Source organism: Hyperolius riggenbachi, chromosome 12, assembly GCF_040937935.1.
Source record: "Hyperolius riggenbachi isolate aHypRig1 chromosome 12, aHypRig1.pri, whole genome shotgun sequence".
NCBI lineage: Eukaryota > Metazoa > Chordata > Amphibia > Anura > Hyperoliidae > Hyperolius > Hyperolius riggenbachi.
In genome coordinates this window covers 61646441-61666344 of record NC_090657.1, presented here as the reverse complement: position 1 = coordinate 61666344, position 19904 = coordinate 61646441, and the positions used below count along the sequence as shown (strand labels likewise).

General features: G+C 46.0%; 1 protein-coding gene across 1 annotated transcript in view; it reads right to left on the bottom strand.

The window, feature by feature from the left end:
• Positions 1-19431, bottom strand: part of LOC137542102 (nicotinamide N-methyltransferase-like) — a 33452-nt gene extending 14021 nt beyond the window's left edge. The window contains exons 1-3 of the mRNA XM_068263769.1: positions 19291-19431; positions 8243-8512; positions 4772-4979 (exon numbers count right to left, since the gene is read on the bottom strand). Of these exons, the coding sequence (XP_068119870.1) occupies positions 4772-4979; positions 8243-8387 (353 nt within the window). The 5' untranslated portion in view covers positions 8388-8512; positions 19291-19431. The remainder of the gene's footprint in view (positions 1-4771; positions 4980-8242; positions 8513-19290) is intronic.
• Between the last annotated feature and the right edge of the window lie 473 nt (positions 19432-19904).

Genomic DNA, 19904 nt, shown 5'->3' with positions numbered 1-19904 from the left:
TTCTGTGGCTGAAGTAAGCCTCTCTTTCTGTGATGTTTCATGCTGATTAATGAAGCCTGTTTGTTTGAGCCTTCAATAAATGAACTGTGTGCTTTCAACTGACCGTCTCCTGCGTGCTGGCTGTGAGTCCCAGTCCCCCTGAATATCACAGGTGCTAGACCATTGGTACGACCAAAATGCATGACTTTACATTTTCCAACATTGAATTTCATCTGCCATGTATGTGCCCATATAGCCATCCTATCCAGATCCTGTTGCAATATGACACTATATTTCTGAGAGTTGATGATTCTGCACAATTTTGTATCCTCTGCAAAAATAGCAACATTGCTCACTACTGCATCTACTAGGTCATTAATAAATAAATTGAAGAGCACTGGACCCAGTACAGACCCCTGTGGGACCATACTGCTAACAGTCTCCCATTTTGAGTATGATCCATTGACCACAACTCTTTGTTTTCTGTCCATTAGCCAGTTCCCTATCCACGCACACAGACTCTTCCCCAGTCCTTGCATCCTCAACTTTTGCACCAGACTTTTGTGGGGAACAGTGTCGAAGGCCTTAGCAAAGTCCAAGTATATCAAATCTACAGCATTCCCAATATCCATAATAGCATTCACTACCTCATAAAAGCTGAGCATGTTAGTCAAGTAGAAGGGCAGTCTATGCCCTTCTGCCATCCCTGTGTTTCAGCACATCATACGCGCTTCCATATCCGCGCGGAAGCGCGTATGATGTGAACGAGGCCTAAGGGATTACCCTGTACTATATTGTTACCAATGTCCATATACTGTATATGTATATCCTTGCCACAGTTTTTCAGGTGTAGGAGTGCCCACAGTTCATTTTTATGTTCCAGTAAGCTGGTTTGAATCTGTTAATTTATTTACGTATTTATATAGCGCCGACGTATTACGCAGCGCTGTACAGAGTATATATTGGCTTGTCACTAAGTGTCCCTCAAAGGGGCTCACAATCTAGTCCCTACCATAGTCATATGTCTATGTATCGCAAAGTGTATGTGCATGTATCATACTCTCAGGAAATGTTTTTTTAGGGGGAAGCCAATTAACTTATCTGTATGTTTTTGGGATGTGGGAGGAAATCGGAGTGGCTGGAGGAAACCCACACAGACACGGGGAGAACATACAAACTCGTTGCAGATGTTGACCTGGCTGTAATTCAAACCGGGGACCCAGAGCTGCAAGGCGAGAATGCTAACCACTACGCCACCGTGCAGGGGAGGACTGGGACCTTTTGGCCTGGGGGGACAACACAAACTAGAGGCCCGTTTCACGGCATCTCCAGTCCAAAGCCATATCTTTCTTGTGTGCAAATCTTCAAATTGTGATGACTAACAGCCCCAGCCACACACACACACACTATGTACCTGATGCCTAACCCCATTTCTCCGCACAATCTACCTGTCTGTGTCTGATGCCTAACCTTAAAGGAGTGATCAGGCTTTTTTTTTTTTTTAATGAAAATAAGTGCTACTTACCCAGGGCTCGTCCAGCCCCAAGCTCCCAGCATGTCCCTTGCCGCAGCTCTGCAGTCAGCTGTTCGCTGCCGCTGCCTCCTAGCCCCCGGCGATGACGACAGGCCAACTGCGCCTGTGCGAGTGGCGCTGTCAATCACCACCACATGGACCAGAGCGTACTGTGCAGACGCAGAACTACTGCGCCTGCGCAGTACACTCCGGTCTAAGTGGCGGTGATTGACAGTGCTGCTCGCACAGGCGCAGTACAGACCGACATCCAGGTCGGACTGGTGCCATCGCCAAGGACTGGGAGGCAGCGGCAGCGAATGGCTGACTGCAGAGCTGCGGCGAGGGACATGCTGGGAGCGTGGAGCTGGAGGAAGCCCCGGGTAAGTAACACTTATTTTATTAAAAATGCCTGATAACTCCTTTAAACAACCCCCCCCCTCCCACACACACACACACACAAACCTACCTACCTGGTGATGCCTAACCCCACTCCTGCCCACCCACCATACAAACTACTTGTCTGACACCTACTCCCCCCCCCTCCAACTACCTGTTTGACAGTGCCTAACTGCCTGCCTCCCCCCTCCCCTGCCGCCAATCACATCACAAGAAGAAAAAACGTTCCCCCTCGGGCCAGGGTCAGAATGGGGATGATTATCACACAAAAAAAAACTCAGAGGGCACTGGCCTGGGCAGAGAATTGAATTTGACAGCAGTAGCAGGCAGGCAGCAAAGTGTGAGTAACTCAGTGACAAGAAGGGAGAAGAAGTACAGAAACAAAATTTATAAAAACCACCTTCTCCTCTGGCAACCTGGACCCGACCTCCTCTATCCTCCTGTCTCCTCAGTCCTACACCTCCTCCTCCTCCACAGCAGCAAGCAGCTATAGGTGGCATCTCCGACTCCCAGCCCCCAGAGTGTCCGACTCCTCCAGCCAGGACAGCCAGCCAGCCACTCGTAGCCGCAGCTCCAGGCCCCCAGCCCCCCCAGCACAGAAAGCTGAAGAGTGAGACAGCTCACTCCGATGACACCTCAGGCACAGCAGCACAGGGGAGGACTGTGTCCGACTCCTCCAGCCAGCCACTCGTAGCCACAGCTCCAGGCCCCCAGCCCCCCCAGCACAGAAAGCTGAAGAGTGAGACAGCTCACTCCGATGACACTGCAGGCACAGCAGCACGTTGCGGGCGGCAATGGCTCCAGGCAGGGGGCGGAGTCAAGCTGTTTCAACCCACCTGGCCGGAGAGGACCTAAGCTATTTGTGTCCTTGTGCCGCTCACATACACCGCAGGCGCAGCCACGCACAAGGGCACACCACGGCCGGCCGCCTCAGCCCCTTCTCTGATTGGATACTTCAACTTGCCGGGAAATATCGCATGAGGTTGCGATCCCCACTGCGAACCTGTCACCTGTGGTATGTCTGCGGCCGCTGCGTATAGCAGCGGCCGGCCCTAATTACTTAAGATTCTGGCAGCCCGGGGGGCAATTGCCCCCCGTCCCCCTGGGCCAGTCCTCCCCTGCCACCGTGCTGCCCAATGAACAACCTTTTATGAGTTGTAGGAAATAGTAACTTATCAAAATCATTCATACACCATACCTTGGAAATATCCCTCAAGTTTGATTTAACAAAATCTCTAACCTGTGCTTAATATAAAAAGTGTGGGCATGGGAGACCCAGGGCCAGTTCTCTCATGAAGCAAGGTGAAACATTTGCATCGGGGCAGAGATTACAGAGGCAGCATGTTTGTACTGTGTTTACACTTACAGCATGCAGTCAGAGTAGGAGGAGAAACGAGAGGAGAGCGAAGTGAGGAGGTCATCATTGGGGGAAAGCAGCTTGTTGTGCTGTGTGAGGAGTCTGACAGTGAGTGAGGAGGAGGGGGGGGGGGGTGGGCAGGAGAACAGCAGTGTTTCATTTGACTTATAAAGCAGAAGGGAGGAGGTGGCACTGCTGTCCTGAGGCGGAATGGAGGATGGCCGACTGGCTGAGGGTGAGCAGTTTGTTTGTCACACACTCACAGCCAGCCAGTTTGCTATTGTGTTGAGCTACAGCATGTTATGTGAGAAGCAAAGTACATTTTTGAGAGCTTTGCGATCATTCCAAATGTGGGGGGGGGGGGGGGGATCCTTTAAAGTTTGCCTCAGGCGGCAAAAGGTTTTGAACTGGCCCTGGGGATACCATATGCAGTTTGAAGCTCTAGAAAGCTTTACCACCGATGTTCCTTTAAATTAAAGTTTCCTAGCTTTGTCATTCCCTTCTCTTCCCATTCCAAAAGTGATTGAAATTGGTGCGATTTTGGAGCTCAAGATCGATGTTCACCCAGGTTGAATATGAAGAAAAGAAAAATATTTCCCATGATGCCATGTTTCAGGCACAGGAAAGGGCATTACAGGTACAGTACATTTATTGTGAAGGAGCCACATAATGTAGAATCACTGTGGGGGAACCATGGTTGCCTGTGTGACAGGAGAGACCAGGAGCCAAATGGTGCAATATCATAAGGTATTGGGTAATTATACTCACAAAAGTGGGTTGCAGGCCCTGCAACCATCCTAAATTGCCTGCGGGGAAATTACCATCGGCACCCGGTACTCCAGGTCCTGCCGGAACTGGGTGGTTGCACTCCAAGAATGCACCCAAGAATGATTACATGACGCATCCTTTATAGGAAATATAAAAAAAATGATAAATAAAAGAATGAAGTATCTTACTTCTTCCAGATGTAAAACCAAGAAGAAAAAAAAAAGGAGGGCTTTAATTAGGTAAGGTTTTTACTAAAGCATGTTTTTTTAAAAAGACAACGCATTTCACAGGTCTCTGCCTGCTTCCTCAGGTCAATAAAAGTGCCTGCAAATATTCAGTCAAAACCATGAGGTGCCCCCCCCCCCCAAAAAAAAAAATCTTGCCTAATCAAAAACCTCCTTTTTGACCTGGATTTTACATCTGCAAGAGGTAAAATATCTCTTTTTTTTCTTATTTTTTTGCATTTAAAGGATACCTCATGTAAACATTCTCGGGCGTCCCCACCTACTAGTTGTCAAATAATGTGTTTGTTTTGCCCTACACTCATCTGTTTTTAAGAAGTTTTTGAAGTTAGAATAAATTACAAACTATTCCTCACTTCATGAGCCAGTGCGGAATCTACCTTTTTATCTAATAGTGGCGTTACAAGGTCAAGAACTTAACATTACCCTGATCCTTCCACAGTACTAAATGGTCCAGCTACCTATACAGGCGGGAGGCATGACTGGTTGGCCAAGATCATATGTCTGATCACCTACCTGTTTCCCTCCAATTGGCACACATATTTCACCACTGGGCTCCAGTCAAATGCTCCCGGCTGATTGATCAGCCATGCTTTTAACTCCTCCCGGTTCTTGTCAGTGAAGTCAGACACAATCACATTGTTAAAAGCCTCACAAGCCGACAGGAGCTGATAGATGGTCGGGCCGGTGCCGATATCAATTATAGTTTCACCTTTCACTTTACCTGCACAAAAATGCAAAAATACAATTTATAGACTTGTAAATATGGTTAGATGTACAGTTGAGTCTAACAAATACATCCCTTATTACTTTCACTGTCCCTGCAATTACATGCTCCTGTTCCCATGCACTCCCAAGACTTTTCTGGAGCTGCACCCACTGTCTATAACTCCTTCCCTTGTGCCCCTCCATAAACACATACAAACAAGCCTTCTTCATTTATTATATAAAATGAAATCAAAACGTGTACAGTACAATACATATGTTATGTAAGTAGAACAAGTATTTATCTACTGATATACAGTATGCGTTTTTCTTCCTGGAATAGTATGGCTGACCCTGCTGCTTTAAGTTTAAATTAATTTCTGGAAGAGGTTTTACACCTCCTACTTTTTCTTCCACAGAGGACCTGCTGATTCCATGCATTAAGTGTCAGACAGTTGTCTACAGAAGGACCCTGAGAGCTAATAAAAAATAACTTTAACAAAATAAAAGTGTGTGTGTGGTGTGTGTGTGTGTGTGGTGTGTGTGTGTCTGGGTGTGGTGTGTGTGTGTGTGTGTCTGGTTGTGGTGTGTGTGTGTGTGTGTCTGGTTGTGGTGTGTGTGTGTGTGTCTGGTTGTGGTGTGAGAGTGTGTGAGTGTGTGAGTGTGTGAGTGTGTGAGTGTGTGTGTGTATAAATCAATATATTGCAAAGTGAGAAGTTAAAAAAAATAGAAGAGGTCAAGAAATTATTGTTATTTATAGTGTCATTTGTTCATGTTTGCTCCACAATTAGCCAGCGAGTCATCTTTACTACTGGCAGACTAGAAAAAAAAACTAGATTGCACCAACTGCATCCATAATCCAAACCCCTCCATGGGAAAGACGTGGAAGGGTCCTTCCAATTGAGAGGAGGGATGAATGGTAGTGGCATGTGTGTCATACATAGGATCCACAGGGTGTGGCCTGGCAGCTGCAAGATCACGGTGGCCCTCTTCCAGAAGACCCGGTGGACCAGACAGGAAGTGCTTAAGTAATGTCTTTCCTGCAGCCTGCATCAGCTGATATGCTGTCAAAACAGCAGCTATCATCTCCCCAATGAGACAATTGTCAGGTCAACGGACGGCAAAAGGCTGAGGTTGGGGAACAGAACCTGGAAGTATTCATGTGACATGATCATTGAGATCACATGGCAAGGTTTCCAAACGTTTGTAGCCTGTCTGCTCAGCGCTATCCATTCTTTTATTGTGGGTTTTGTGTGAGGAAATATCTTGCCACAAATGTCTAAAATAAAATATACAGTATATTTTTTACCATTATAACTAACTTTCTTCCCACTGATTTAGTCAAAGTAAAGCTGCACTGAAAACTAACTATTGCAGAACTGTGCCACTCTCTTCTTCTTTGCCCTGCTTATGCGATACCTCCCCTTAATGACGTATACAAGACTTCTCACGTGCCTCAACACTCCTCTGGAATGCCCTTCCACAGCATATCCGTCACTCTCCAACCTTTGAAATCTTTAAACGCTCCCTAAAAACTAATTTTCCGAAAAGCATATGCTCTAAATTAGGCCATTCCCCATTTTAAGGCCGGTTTTACACTTGTTTTTTTTGTGTTGCACCAGGATGCTCCTGCCGCATCACAACGCAACGCAAAAAATATACCTCATATGAAAGTGCGCCGACAGCATCATACGCTGCCCCCCGCTCAGTGACATACTCCCAGCTGGGCAGGAAGTACATCATTGGGACTCCCGTCAGTCTGCGCATGTGTGCCAAGATGCACAGTGCTCCACCGTTTCGCACTTACTGCATCACCCTAGACTTCCATTATCCCAAAAACTGTGCGTTAAGTGCGGTGCTTTCATTAACCGCTGTTGCTCTTGCGTTGGCTCCATTGCGATACTTCCTGTGCACTGCAACGGACCATAATAAGTGTGAAAGTCTCCATAGACTTTCATTGCTTTTGGGACCCCTTGCGGTAAAATAGGGTAGGCCGGTTGTAGATTTTTTGCTGCCTGAGTCAAACTAGCGATGATGTGCTCACCTTAGTTTTGAATGATCACACAGCACCCAACAATTTACTTTGCTTCATTTCATGTTCTCACATGACATGCGGCAGCTGAATACAATAGCACACTGGCTGGCTGTGAGTCTGACACTCGCCCTCAGCCACTCCATTCCTCCTCAGTCAGGACGGCAGTTCCACCTCCTCCCTTCTGCTGTTCAAGTCAAATGAAACACTGCTGCTCTCCTGCCTCCCCCCACTCCTCACTCACTGTCAGACTCCTCACACAGCACAACAAGCTGCTTTTCCCCAATGATGACCTCTTCACCTCACTCTCCTTTTGCTTCTCCTCCTACTCTGACTTTATGCTGTTAGTGTAATGACAGTACAAACATGCCACCCCTGTAATCTCTGCACCTGATGCAAATGTTTCACCTTGCTTCATGAGAGAACCGGCCCTGGCCCTGTAGGACATACCATGGAGTGCACTACCTAATTAGAGAGAAAGAGACAGCGCAATAATAGTATACAGTACATGACTTAAAGAGAAACCGGAAGCCAAGAATTGAACTTCATTCCAATCAGTAGCTGATTCCCCCTTTCCTATGAGAAATCTATTCCTTTTCTCAAACGGATCATCAGGGGGCTCTGTATGACTAATATTGTGGTGAAACCCCTCCCACAGTGTGATGTCAGTTTCCAACTGCCAAAAATGCAAGCAGCATCTCCTTCCAGTGACATCACCTGCCAGCAGTAAAAATGTGCCCATGTGATAAATGTCAGAATTTAACCTCCCTGGCGGTCTATTAAAACCACCAGGGGGCAGCGCAGCACTTTAATATTTTTAAATTTTTTTAAGGCTAGGCTAGCTACATGATAGCCGCTGTGCAGCGGCATCCCCCCACCCCTCCGGCGATCAGAGCAAACAGGAAATACCGTTCAGAACGGGATTTTCTGTTTGGCTTCCCCCGTCGACCGTGGCGACAATCGGGATGACGTCACCAACGTCGTGACGTCAGAGGGAGTCCCGATCCACCCCTCAAAGTGCTAGCTAAAAAAAAAAAAAGTGCAAATCGGCCCACCAGGGCCTGCTCAGCACGGGCTTACTGCCAGGGAAGTTAAATCATGGAGAGGAAAGAGTTTACAATGGGCAAACAATGACTAAATCATTTATACATAATTATTGTAAAAATGAAGCATCTTTTTTATTACATTATTTTCACTGGAGTTTCTCTTCAAGTAGACTACAAGATTTACAATGAGGCTTAGACTGTTACCTGAACTGAAAATCCGAGCCAATCTTTTGAGCACAAACTGCAGGTGTTCATGTACGGTACCACCCTCCAGAGGATAGTACATTGCCAAGTAGGCCTTGGGATCAAAATTCTTCTGGTAGAAGTCTGGGCCGGTGAACTCACTCATGGCGTTGCTGGTGTAGCCTCCTGAAGATGCTGGAAACTCACTAGTGATAACTGTTGGTGCAAACACTCTGAGCGTTTCCCCAACAATGCGCAATGTCCTTAGGAGAATGTTCTCTAATCAACAACCTGGAAATAAAGTAAAAATATCCTTAAAGCCAAGTTCCATTTTTAAAAAATTATATCAATAGCATATTCAGCTTTAAAGCGGTATTGTCACCATAAAAATCAAATGTCAACAGCAACTGGTCTAAGTGTATTAAGTGATAAAGATGCTAATCCTGCATTCAAAACTTGCAAAAAATGTTCTGCTGTTCTGATTTGGAGTTATCACATACTTCAGGAGCACTGGCCCTTTTGTAGTCAGTGCCAAACAGTTGAATGCTAGGGTTTCTTTTTATCTAGAATATATTCCTCCTTCCATTTATTTCCCTGCCTAGCTGCTTATCTGAAACATGATCCTCTGCTCACTTTTGTTAACAAGCAAGGCTGAGGCGACTCAGCGATTGGAGAAAAAAAAAAAAGACAGTGCAGTTACTAGTATACACCTCAGTGGGAGTGTCTGAAGACTCTGGGAGGAGGGCAGCTAATGAATACACTAGGGAGGGGGGGGGGAACAAGAGTCAGGGAGGATATGATGTCAGTGTTAGCTTAGCAAGATGGCCACTGCCTAGAATAGGATTTTCTGATTTTCCTTTATATGCTAATGACTAAATAGAGTGCACCTGTGTGTAATCTAATGTCATTACAAATACAGCTGCTCTGTGAGGGCCTCAGAGGTTGTCTAAGAGAATATTGGGAGCAACAACACCATGAAGTCCAAAGAACACACCAGACAGGTCAGGAAATAAGTTACTGAGAAATTTAAAGCAGGCTTAGGCTACAAAAAGATTTCCAAAGCCTTGAACATCCCATGGAGCACTGTTCAAGCGATCATTCAGAAATTGAAGGAGTATGGCACAACTGTACACCTACCATCCACATAAACTCACAGGCCGAACAAGGAGAGCGCTAATCAGAAATGCAATCAAGAGGCCCATGGTGACTCTGGACGAGCTGCAGAGATTTCCCCATCTGTCCATAGGACAATTATTAGTCGTGCACTGCACAAAGTTGGCCTTTATGGAAGAGTGGCAAGAAGAAAGCCATTGTTAACAGAAAAGCATAAGAAGTCCCATTTGCAGTTTGCCACAAGCCATGTGGGGGACACAGAAAACATGTGGAAGAAGGCGCTCTGGTCAGATGAGAACAAAATGGAACTTTTTGGCCAAAATGCAAAAACGCTGTGTGCGGCGGAAAACTAACACTGCACATCACTTTGAACACACCATCCCCACTGTCAAATATGGTGGTGGCAGCATCATGCTCTGGCTTCTCTTCAGCAGGGACAGGGAAGCTGGTCAGAATTGATGGGAAGATGGATGGAGCCAAATACAGGGCAATCTTGGAAGAAAACCTCTTTTAGTCTGCAAAAGACTTGAGACTGGGGTGGAGGTTCATCTTCCAGCAGGACAACAACCCTAAACATAAAGCCAGGGCAACAATGGAATGGTTTAAAACAAAACATATCTATGTGTTAGAATGGCCTAGTCAAAGTGCAGATCTAAATCCAATCGAGAATCTGTGGCAAGATCTGAAAACTGCTGTTCACAAACGCTGTCCATCTAATCTGACTGAGCTGGAGCTGTTTTGCAAAGAAGAATGGGCAAGGATTTCAGTCTCTAGATGTGCAAAGCTGGTAGAGACATACCCTAAAAGACTGGCAGCTGTAATTGCAGCAAAAGGTGGTTCTACAAAGTATTGACTCAGGGGGCTGAATAATTACGCACACCCCACTTTGCAGTTATTGATTTGTAAAAAATGTTTGGAATGATGTATGATTTTCGTTCCACTTCTCACGTGTACACCACTTTGTATTGGTCTTTCATGTGGAATTCCAATAAAATTGATTCATGTTTGTGGCAGTAATGTGACAAAATGTGGAAAACTTCAAGGGGGCCGAATACTTTTGCAAGCCACTGTATTTGCAGTTTACACACTACTGAGCATGCTAAATGATTTTACAGAGCAGCAGTGAATTTTTGAACCCAGTCTCTGCAGAGAAAAAGAAGATACAATGACTGACAGTTGAGATAACAAGCTTCAGAAGACAGAGCTCTCTGTGACTTTGAAAGTCATGGAGCTCAATGTTTTTTTTTGCATAGATAACAACTGGAGTTTCTTAACTCTTCCTGTACTGGAAACAATATTAGATATGCGGTATGTCTCTGCTCCTATTGTTTTATTTCTTAGCTGTTCTACACATACAAATCATATCATATTTTTTTTTTGCTTCAGTGTCTCTCTAACAACTGATCTGGCTGGCTGATAAGTGTCAGAAAGGGGAGGTTAGTGTTAGGCAGAGGAGAGGGAAGGTTAGTGTTCTGGATGCAAGCTTGGCTTCTGGGGCATAAAGAGATAATAAATAATGTATAAATCCCAGTGTGTATCTGTTCTCTCGCCTGAGAGCCTGTCTCAAGTAGTACATTTATTAAACTGGCAGTGTAGAGGAGAGAAGTCTGGGACAGGGCCGGGCCGAGGCATAGGCTGGAGAGGCTCCAGCCTCAGGGCGCAGTGTAGGAGGGGACACACAATTCATTCAGCTGTCATTCCTAATTGTGTATGAAGCAGAAATAAATAAGAAAAGGGGATATATAGCAGTGACTGCAGGCCAGTGAACTAGATATTAAGGTGTTGGGGAGGTTGTGGGCCCTGTGGCCCTCTTAGCCTAATAGCAATCATTGTGTGATGGCTGGGGTGGGAGGGGTGGAAGGGCGCACTTTGGTGTCTCAGCCTTGGGTGCTGGATGACCTTGTCCCTGCTCTGGTCTGGGACATATATAAATACCATCAATCACTTTCACAGTCACTCTCTCTCTGCAACTGATATCATTGATATCTGCTTCCTTTAAGGGGGTCTGAGGTGATTACAAACAAAAATCTACTTACCTGGGGCTTCCTCCAGCCCCTGGCAGCCGTCCTGTGCCCTCACCGCAGCTCCGGTGCCTTCCGGTCTCCTTCGATGCAGATACTGACCTCGCCAGGTTGGCATATAACTGCGCTTCAGCATGCGGCTCACGGAGTGGCACTGACACCATCCCGACTGCACTGCGCAGGCAAGGGCACAGGATGGCTGCCAGGGGCTGGAGGAAGCCCGAGGTATGTAGATTTTTGTTTTTTAATCACCATGGACCTTCCCTTTAATCTATCTTCTGGCTTGAAACAAACCATGCCATGGACAAGGCTGGATTTATACTTTTTACACCCCTAGGCCAAGTGTGTTGGGGCTTCCCTTCCAAGTGCAGCAGCACTCCTCCCATTCCATGTGCCACCCCATCTTCCATATGTAACATCCATGTGCTGCAGCATATCTCTTTTATGTGCAGCTCTCTTGAGCATCCACTTTTTCATGTGTTGCGCCCCATTTGCAGCCTTCTCTTTCATGTGTAGAAGCCCCTATTTCATGTCTAGGTGTCCCTTGGGCTTCCACCACCCAAGGACTGGGCCTTTGTGGCCATTCCAAAAATCAGTCCATGGCATTGGATGGCTGACTGAGGTATAGCTTGCTACCAGCACCATTTTTGCAGTTTGCCAAGCTCACATGTACAAACTTTGATGTTAAGGGGGGACCTGAGGACAGCGTGGTAAGCCTCTGCATGAGCCTTAGTTTTTTTTTTTTTTTTAATGAGTGACTCCTTGGGTTCTCTTTAACTCTATATGAGGTCTGGATAAAAAGCTGGCTAGAGTTATGTTGCCCAAAGCTTTATGACGGATTGCACAATTAATTAATCACAGGTTACACCATGTTAATTGCACAATCCTAGTATGTACTGCTGAATTGATTTTTGTTGGTTTAGTCATGTTCAGCAACCTGAAAGAAAAAGCACAGCTGCAAAGGGAAATTAAACCTTTTTCTACAAGCTCACATGTACAAACTTTGATGTTAAGGGGGGACCTGAGGACAGCGTGGTAAGCCTCTGCATGAGCCTTAGTTTTTTTTTTTTTTTTAATGAGTGACTCCTTGGGTTCTCTTTAACTCTATATGAGGTCTGGATAAAAAGCTGGCTAGAGTTATGTTGCCCAAAGCTTTATGACGGATTGCACAATTAATTAATCACAGGTTACACCATGTTAATTGCACAATCCTAGTATGTACTGCTGAATTGATTTTTGTTGGTTTAGTCATGTTCAGCAACCTGAAAGAAAAAGCACAGCTGCAAAGGGAAATTAAACCTTTTTCTACAAAAAAAAAAAAAAAAAAAAAGTCTGCACAAAATTTTAAACAGAAATGTAAACATAACTTTTAACAAACAGAGAGGTGTGAATCTGTTACTAAATATGAGGATCACGTTGTGCGACGTGCTTATCGCGCCGTACCGAAAAAATGGGTGGGCCATGGACCAGAATGTAGGTGTGGTAACGGGTGGAGACAAATTTACATGAACCTAGCAATGGTGGGACATTAGATTAGGACAGTGGTGGCGAACTTTTTGCCCAAACTGCAACCCAAAAGTCACTTATCTATCGCAAAGTGGCAACCGCAATTTAAACTAAATAGTGTACAAACGTTTTAACTCATACATGAACATTATGGAAAATCCAAGTTGAAAATAAACTGTGAAGATAAACAATTTCATCGATCCTTCTGAAAAATGTATTCAATTTTTTAGAACCTCCCAGTTTTATTTTCTGTTTTAAAAAACTAAAAAAGTAGGTTTAATGCCATTGTCTCATATGATAAGGATTCAGCTTTTCCCATAGTCTCGCAGTTAGCAATCATGTGACCCCCAACAAGACAAATTCAGCAATCGTGACGCCCCCGACATGGCAAATTCAGCAATCATGAGGCCGCCAACAAGACAAATTCAGCAATCATGAGGCCCCCAACAAGACAAATTCAGCAATCATGAGGCCCCAACAAGACAAATTCAGCAATCATGAGGCCCCCAACAAGACAAATTCAGCAATCATGAGGCCTTCAACAAATCATGAGGCCCCCAACAAGACAAATTCAGCAATCTTGAGGCCCCCAACAAATCATAAGGCTCCCAACAAGACAAATTCAGCAGTCATGAGGCACATAAATAGACAGCATTTCACATAAATAGGCAGAATGCCCCCTTAATATGGTAGCCCCCCAAGTTAGGTAGTGAGTGACAGGGACCCCCAGGTTAGCTAGTGAGTGACAGGGACCCCCGATAGTGAGTGACAGGGACCCCCAATAGTGAGTGACAGGGACCCCCAATAGTGAGTGACAGGGACCCCCGTTAGCGAGTGACACGGACCCCCGTTAGCTAGTCAGTGACAGGGACCCCCGTTAGCTAGTCAGTGACAGGGACCCCCGTTAGCTAGTCAGTGACAGGGACCCCCGTTAGCTAGTCAGTGACAGGGACCCCCGTTAGCTAGTCAGTGACAGGGACCCCCGTTAGCTAGTCAGTGACCCCCGTTAGCTAGTCGGTGACCCCCGTTAGCTAGTCAGTGACAGGGACCCCAGATAGTGACAGGGACCCCCGTTAGCTAGTGAGTGACAGGGACCCCGAATAGTGAGTGACAGGGACCCCCAATAGTGAGTGACAGGGACCCCCAATAGTGAGTGACAGGGACCCCCAATAGTGAGTGACAGGGACCCCCGATAGATAGTGAGTGACAGGGACCCCCGATAGATCATGAGTGACAGGGACCCCCGATAGATAGTGAGTGACAGGCGCGCCCCCTCCCTTACCTCGCAGCCAGCAGACCTCGATCAGCGCCGCGGGCGACCCGACCAGATAGAGCGGGCACCAGACGCACCATGCTGTATATGCGGAAGTGATGTCACTTCTACATATCAACACAGTGTACGCTAGGTCCTAGCGCCCGCTGTATCTGGTCGCCCGCTGATTGAGGTCTGAAGCTCTGGCCGCGGGGTCAGCCGGGGGGGGCAGCGGCGGCCGGGGGGACAGCGGCGGCCAGGAGGGGACAGCGGGCAGTGCCGGGCACCCCTGGGGAAGAGATCCGTGGCACCCCAGGACAGATTGGGGGCACGTGCCCCCCAAAATAGGGCTAGCGCCGCCCCTGGTGTCACCTCATAGGCAAGCTGCTTGTGGCGAATAGCTGCTAATCTTTAATGCCAGCAGACTCCTTCCTGCTCTAAACCTGAGACTCCCCCTTCCCCCAACACTAGTATCTAAAGCTAACTGGGAACATGGGTGATTAAAGATGTGTTTTTTTCATAGCTGGACATAACGAATTGTCATAATTTAGTAAAAAGTAAAAAAAAAAAAAAAAAAAAAAAAAAAAAAAGATCTTAAAGGGAACCAGAGACGAAGAACCCTCATGTATTTTACCATATACATCAGTGGGAACATTAGAGAAAACACCTACCTTGCTTTCTGTTTCATTCTGCACTGCACAGCTTGCTTCTAATCAGCCCTGATAAAATCCCCGACTGAGCATTCAGTCTGGCTTTGCTCAGGAATATTTATAGCTCAGTCTGTGTTCTCTCATGTCTTTTCAAGTCCAAGCCTGCCCTTTGCTGGCTCTGCTCAGGAATCATTATAGCTGAGTCATTATAGCAAAGCCAGACTGAATGCTCAGTCAGCGATTTTATCAGGTCTGATAAGAAACAAGCTGTGCAGTGCAGAATAAAAAAGGAAGCATGGTAGGTGTTTTTTCTAATGTTACTTTTTTCTGGTTGAACTCAATGGACGTATGCCTTTTTTCAACCCAAATAACTATGTAGCATGTATCTGACTGCTAATTAGCACTGATCTATATTTCCTGCCCTGTACTTGTTTTTACAATTTTATTTTATTTGAGGATACTTCCATAAATCAAATGAACAATTTGATAGTTCCTGGTGTATATATTTATGAAGGTGCCCATACATTTGTTGATTTTTCCTGTTGATTCCAGGCAGATTTGATCACTCTGACCTCCAGACAAGTAATACAGAATGTTCTTACCCTCTCCGCTGCATCTGTAATCAGACACCATAAGGTCACTAGCCTGTGTGTGACTCTAATGCTGGGTACACAAGGGGTACCGCTGTAGCTTGTTGCTAGCACACCGGGGACGTGTGCGTGACAGCTCGGCGACAGCTTGTCGCCAGGTCCCTCTGTGCAGCAGCCATACACACAGCGCACAGAGGGACAGATATGCAGCGAAGGCTGTCGCCGAAGGTTCCTCCCCCCCGCCGGAAGCTCCATCCATAGTCTATGGGCTGCTGTCGCTAGTCCACATACACACGCAGTACGCGTGGCGGACTAGCAACAGCCTGGCGACAGCTCTGACTAGCGACGGTTCGTGGCGCGCGCGTAATACACACGGGGGACCTGTCACCGCAACGCGGGCGTGCCACGTGGTTGCGGCGACAGTTGTAACCCGTGTGTATCAGCCATTAGGAAGGTTTTCAGAAGGCTGGCTGAATAGGGGCAGTCTACAAGTTTTTTTCAACCTGTGACTGCTTTGCCTGTAACTTTGTACATAAAGTCATCAGAACATTGCTACTGACTGAGACAGATTTTTTTTTTAAACAAACCCTGTGGAGCAGGAACAGTGTACAAATTCCAAAGTTTGTATAATTCATTATCTGTGTGGTGGGCACATGCAGTCATTAGAACAATGGTGCAGAGAGCAGACAATTTTTTTTAATGGACCCCTAATTTTTACAGGACCCTTATCAGTTTGCCGCCTCTAGAAAGTGCCGTTCTGAAATATTTGCCTCAGGTCACGTCATGGTAGATCCGGCATTGATAACATGCCTCCCCAGAGCTGCTATGACTTGGGAGGGAAATGGTTTTCAATCGGTTCAGCACCGCAGTCCGAAAATCTCATGCATCCGAGCAACGTTCACCTCCCATTCATCGCCTATACCTTTATTGCTACTTATCACAATGAATTGATCTATATCTTGTTTTTTCCGCCACTAATTAGGCTTTCTTTGGGTAGTACATTTTGCTAAGAATTATTTTTTTCTAAATCTATTTTAACAGGAAGATTAAGAAATGTAAAAAATTCATTATTTCTCAGTTTTTGGCCATTATAGTTTGAAATTAATATACGCTACCGTAATTAAAACTCATGTATTTTATTTGCCCATCTGTCCCGGTTATTACACCGTTTAAACGATGTCCCTATCACAATTTATGGTGCTGATATTTCATTTAGAAATAAAGGTGCATTTTTTCAATTTGCGTCCATCACTATTTATAAGCTTATAACTTTAAATAATATAATAACATATTCTCTTGACATGCATATTTAAAAAGTTCAGACCCTTGGGTAACTATTTATGTTTTTGTTTTGTTTTTTATTGTATTTTTTTTTTTTTTTAATAAAAAAAGTATATGTGGGTAATTTTTGGTGTGGGAGGGAAACGGCTAATTTTAAATGTAAAATAATATTTATTTTTATTAAAAATGTATGTGGGTGCAGTTTACTATTTGGCCACAAGATGGCCACAGTGAAAAAAGTCCTGGATGCGAACGATCTCGCATCCAGGAACTAAAATGCTGGGGAGAAGTTTCCTGGGGCAGAAATACCGAGCTCTCTGGAGAGAAAGCGTCAGTATTTCTGCGGGGAAGTTAGATCGGTGAATGGGAATTCACCGGGGGTCAGCGGGAGCGCGCCCGATCGCGCGCACCAGCCGGCGGCAGCAGCAGTGCCTATCTGGACGAGGAAGCTCGTCCAGATAGGCCGAACTGGTTAACATTACCCCTGTGTTTCAGCAGCAGCAGGATGAGCCATTTTTTGTCTCGCCCTGTGCCTAACTGAACGCAATGGGGTCAGGGACATAAATAGACTTAATAGGGCCCCCCTGCAAAAATGATAGCATGGCATCCCCTTGGTGCCCGAACCCCACGTGATCGGGAGCCGGAGAATGGCAGCAGAGAGTGTTCTACTATGAAGCAGGAAAAAAATAAAAAAAATAAAAAAAACACACACGGTCCTGCACATGGTTTTTGTGAGCAATTTTTTTTGCTAATTGCCTGCACTTGCGGTTGGGGAGAGGAAGGAGGAGGGCCTCCCAAAGCCTCTGGCCCCCCCTGCAATGGCAGAGGTTGCAGGGGTGATTGCTATGCTCATGGATCGAGTAATATGTACGTGTGAAAGTAAAGGAGGCCATATTCTATTAGATGGATGCCCACTGTGCCCAAAAGATCTAAATCTGATCAGAGAGGGTTCTATTCCTGCCATACAATGCAAATAGATTATTAATAGATTTCAGCTTGAAATTTCAGCAGAGCAGAGGCGACTGATGACCCCACAGGTCTCCCCATAGCTAATAGTGCTCTCTAAGGGGCCCCTGCAGAATACTTGCAGCAGAGCGCACTCACTGCTCATCTAGTGGTGCGCTTCCTCCATAAGCAAATGCAGGGGGGGGGGGGGGGATTTACAGCTGCCTAGAATCCCCCCTCAGACTGGGGCCAGTGCAGTGTCTGGAGACAGGCACAAGTTGAGACACCAAAATATCTGCAGGCATCCTGCAGCTCACAGCACCGCCCCTCTTTCCCTGCTACAGTTGACTTTGGATGTAGCAGCAGCGTGTGTACAGAGCATAGAACAGCTCTGGGGAACTTAACAGTGTCAGGTATGAGCACAGCCCTGTACCCTACTGTGTGAATGCTTTACTTTCCCCTTCAATACCAATGTCGGCTGTCCTCATTATTATCTGTATTCAAACTGCTTCTGATCGATCCCATTGTCAGATGGTCAGTTGGACTCGAAATTGCTTCATGTGTACCCAGCATGATGTCCTACCATATAATTATACTGTATTTTGTGTGGCTGAGGGAGACCTTCCAGGAATCCCTCCCTTGAAAATCCTGGGTTTGCCCCTGTCCTCCAGTGTCTTTCGGTCTTCATTGCCCCAACACCAGTTCTCTTTGACCCGGTGGGCAGCATGTACACCCAAATTAGCATGCAGCTCTTTGAAATTTATGAGGGATCAGGGGTATAATCTATTATTATTTCATAGTTATATAGCGCCGACATGTTCTGCAGCTCTGCACAGAGGATATTATCTTGTCACTAACTGTCCCTCAGAGGGGCTCACAGTCTTATCCCTACCATAGTCGTAGTCTATGCCTGTATCATGCAGTGTATGTGTCCAGGGGCGTAACAATAGCCCCTGCAAGGGAAGCATCCACAAGGGGGCCCTTAGAGGGAGAAGCCTGAGGGGAGCCCCTGGCTCTGGGGCCCTCCAGGGCCCTTTTTAGGGGCAGGAGGGGATACAGTGCAGATAGGGGGAGCAGGAGGTACAAACAGCAGCAGGGAGGGGGGCCCTACTCCCTCCCCTCGGGCTACCATCAGCGCTCCCCCCTCCAGCAACAACAGCTGGGAGGCCCATCCGAAGTTTTGCAGGGGGGGCCCAGTGATTTGTAATTACGCCCCTGTATGTGTCGTAGTCTCTAGAGCCAGTTTTTAGGGGGAGGCCAGTGAACTTATGTGCATGTTTTTTTGTGATGCGGGAGGAAACTGGAGTGCCCGGATTAAACCCATGCAGACACGGGGAGAACATACAAACTGCTTGCAGTATTCAATGTGGGATTCGAACTGGGAACCCAGTGCTGCAAGGAGAGAGACCTAACCACTACACCACCGTGCTGCCCATGGAGCCAATTAGTCCACATTCAATGCATACAACCAGAACTCTGTGCAGCATTATCTGAGCTCCCTGGCATTTTGAAAGAACACTGTACCCCTGCATGTAGGATGTCACGGATCATGCTGCACAATCTCCTAACTATGAGCCGTGCTGAATGATAGAGCAGCACAATTGGAAACACCACGCTGGCAAAAAGCGATATCTGCTATCACATACAGTACTTAGTACAGCACTAACAAAACGACAATAATCTAACTTATAAACTTAACACGGACTCTTACCTGAACTGAAAGCAGAAAGGGTTGGGGTGACAGAACATTAGATGGAGACCCAGGACAGTGACTTTAGATGTCTTCTTTGTAGATGATCAGTAGGTTTGTCGAACCACTAGAACTGGGAATGATGTGTAGGGAGCCCTCATGTCCTCATATAACTCAGAACTCAGAAGGCACGAATTCTTGCAAAACCTATGTCAGCCCATGTGATAATCCACATCCACTGCCAACTCTTAACTAACTCTATCAACAACAAGGATTGCATGATTGTGCTCCAGGCAGAGGTCACATGTTTAGCCTTATCAGTCCCTTACTCATTCACATTTATTAAGTCCAGAACACTCTTGCTTACATGGGCAGAAACATATTATTATTATTATTGATTTATAAAGCGCCAACATGTTCCATGGTGCTGTACAAAGTAAGAAACAAATATGGGGTACAAAAACATATGCAAGTTAAAGTGGATCTGAGCTGAGAACTTCCTCTCTGCTCTAAAAGATTAGGGACAGTATGAAAACAATCAGGGAAAAATAACTTTTTTTGTTACAATTAGAGATGAGCGTAATGGAGTAATTAAGATTTCGCGAAATTTCGCGTAATTAGTGTAATTACGTTTA